The following is a 2,567-nucleotide window of genomic DNA, read 5'->3' on the forward strand; positions in this document are numbered from 1 at the left end:
CTCAGCCGCTTTCTGCCATGCGAGTTCGTCGGTTTCAGCCACAATCAATCTGACCAAAATAATGATGCCTGGGCGATCTTCACGACCAGCGCGAATAGCCGCTTGATTGATTCGTTCGATATCTTGCTTGAGAAACTCCAGCGGTTGCGCATACAACGCGTAGCGATCGGCTTCTGCCGCGCCAACATCAAAAGCCAAATCGGAATTTCCCGCGAAATAGACGGGAATGCGTGGGGTTTGCAGCGGAAATACTGATGCGGCAAAACCTTCAATCGCATAGTGCTGACCGGAAAAATCAAAGGGAATATGCTGCGTCCAGGCACTTTTCAGAATCTGAATAAACTCTTTGGTGCGCGCGTAGCGTTCATTTTTAGTCAGCAGATCGCCATTTTTACGCGTGCCGTCACTCTCTCTGCCGGTAATAACGTGGAAACCGATGCGTCCATTGGCAATACGATCCAGGGTGGCGTAACTACGTGCCGCCCAGGTTGGATTAATTAGTCCAGGGCGATTCGCCACCAGCAAACGCAGCGAGGTGGTCACACCTGCGGCCAGCGCTGCAATTTGCAGGCTGTCTGGCCCGTCACTGCCAACACCAATCAGTACTCCGTCAAAACCGGCTGCTTCATGTTCCTGTGATTGACGCTTGATGTAGTCAATATCCAAGCTGGGGCCGGTCGCTAAATGAATTTCGGACTCATTCCGGTGCGTCAAATGCCCATAAATTTCAATACTCATGGTATTTCCTTAAGCAGGCACACTCAGTGGCGCATTGGAAATAAGACTAAGTTCTTCATCAACATCAAACAGCTCAACAGTGATGTTCTTGTAAACCTCATGGAACTGTTGTTCGGCGCGCGATGCCAGCCAGGCTTCGGCCGCGGGACGACTATCAAACAAGAACAACCCGCCGCCGCGCTGTGCGTTTTCATCACGCAGCCATACCTTCCAGAGAAACCCAGGGATTTCTGTTCTTCTCTCAGCTGTCTTCAATTTATCTTCACGCGAGATGCCGTCCTGGAAGTTACTGTCATAGTTAACTTGTGCGATCACATAGCCCATTTTCTTTCCCTTCAACACGATTTAAGTTGCCTCGTTTATAAGGATTACGGCAATCAAGGGTCAAATATGTTTTGGTCATATGGATATAATGCTTTTTATGTTTACTAATGTTCACGCCAGATTAAAACAGAGGAATGATTAATTTCAGCATCTTGCAATAAACAGTTAATTTAGAACTTAAAGCATTGATTTAATAACATTAAATTGTTAAATCACATTTGATTTAGCAGCGTTAAAGTCCCGCTATTTCTCTTTTAGACTGATAGAATCATTGAAGCGCATAAATTTATGTTCACGCCTTTATTGCCGTTAATGTTCAATCGATATGCATTGCATGCATATATCAATGTCAAAATGTGAACTTAGTAAAAGAGTATTTAGATATGAATTGAAGTTATTTTATGTTCAGCGTAATTACGTTTATATTTTTGATAGTCAATCAATGGAAAGAGGCATGACATGTCCGTGAATTGTGATGAGCAAATCGATGTAGCATGGTTAGCAGCCGGTCTATCAAAAGAACCCACAGGCATCGCACAATCGATCATTAACCTGGTTAAGGATGGTCAACTGATGGTTGGCGCACGCCTGCCAACTGTACGTGATTTAGCCGCCAGGCTGGAGGTCAGTTCCAGCACCATTGCTAACGCATGGACAAAACTTCGCGCAGCAGGTTACGTTGATACTCGACGTCGTGGGGGAAGTTACATCATTGAACCTGCACGGTATGCCGTTGAACGTGAGCTCCCGGCGCAGCTCGATCTCTCGACCGCTTCTCCCGATCCTCACCTGCAATTCGATCTTGGTCCCGCGCTTATGGCTGGTTTAAAGGTCAACAATTTACACTCCGCGGAACTCGACTATGTTATTGATCCTCTGGCGAAGTATGCTGAAAGCAGCTGGCCGTTCCCTGCGGCAGACTGGACCATTACCGGCGCCAGTTCTGAAAGTATTCTGGTGTCGATCAGCGCAGTTGCCAAAGCGGGATCGGTGGTCGCTGTTGAGCAACCTACCACGCCGCGTCTGCTACAGATTTTATCGCTACTTGGTATTACCGGAATCGGTGTGGCGTGGGACGAAGAAGGCCCACAAGTCGCCGCATTGGAGTCTGCGTTAACCCATAAACCTGTTGCCTTTATTTTTCAGCCACGTGCCCATCTGCCGCTTGGTTTATCAATGAGCGCTGCGCGTGCCAAAGCGCTAGCCAACGTGCTGCAGCACCATCCAAATGTACATATTATTGAAGATGACCCTCTCGGCCCTATTTGTTCAACCTCGGCAGAGAGCATTGGCAAGTGGTTGCCCGAACAGACAATATTGGTCCGCTCGTTCTGTAAGGCTTTCGGCCTCGATCTGCGTTCGACGATTATTGGTGGTAGCGCTTCTCACATTGCGGCATTGAAAAATGCGCGCGCATCCGGATTAGGCATGGGCAGTCGTATCTTACAAGGCGCCTTGTTGCACATTTTGACCGATCCGCTTTACCAGTTGAGGATGGATGAGAC

General features: G+C 47.9%; 1 protein-coding gene across 1 annotated transcript; it reads right to left on the reverse strand.

Annotated features, from left to right (window-relative positions):
- Positions 1 to 54: 54 nt before the first annotated feature.
- LOC108355179 (alkanesulfonate monooxygenase-like) lies at positions 55 to 738 on the reverse strand (the record flags this gene model as incomplete). The annotated part of the gene is made up of 1 exon (XM_017606354.1): positions 55 to 738. A coding segment is annotated over exon 1 (684 nt), but the record flags the coding sequence as incomplete, so codon positions are not given.
- Positions 739 to 2,567: the final 1,829 nt, after the last annotated feature.

Source organism: Rhagoletis zephyria, unplaced genomic scaffold (assembly GCF_001687245.7).
Source record: "Rhagoletis zephyria isolate East Lansing unplaced genomic scaffold, Rhagoletis_zephyria_1.1 Rzeph_scaffold_43078, whole genome shotgun sequence".
NCBI lineage: Eukaryota > Metazoa > Arthropoda > Insecta > Diptera > Tephritidae > Rhagoletis > Rhagoletis zephyria.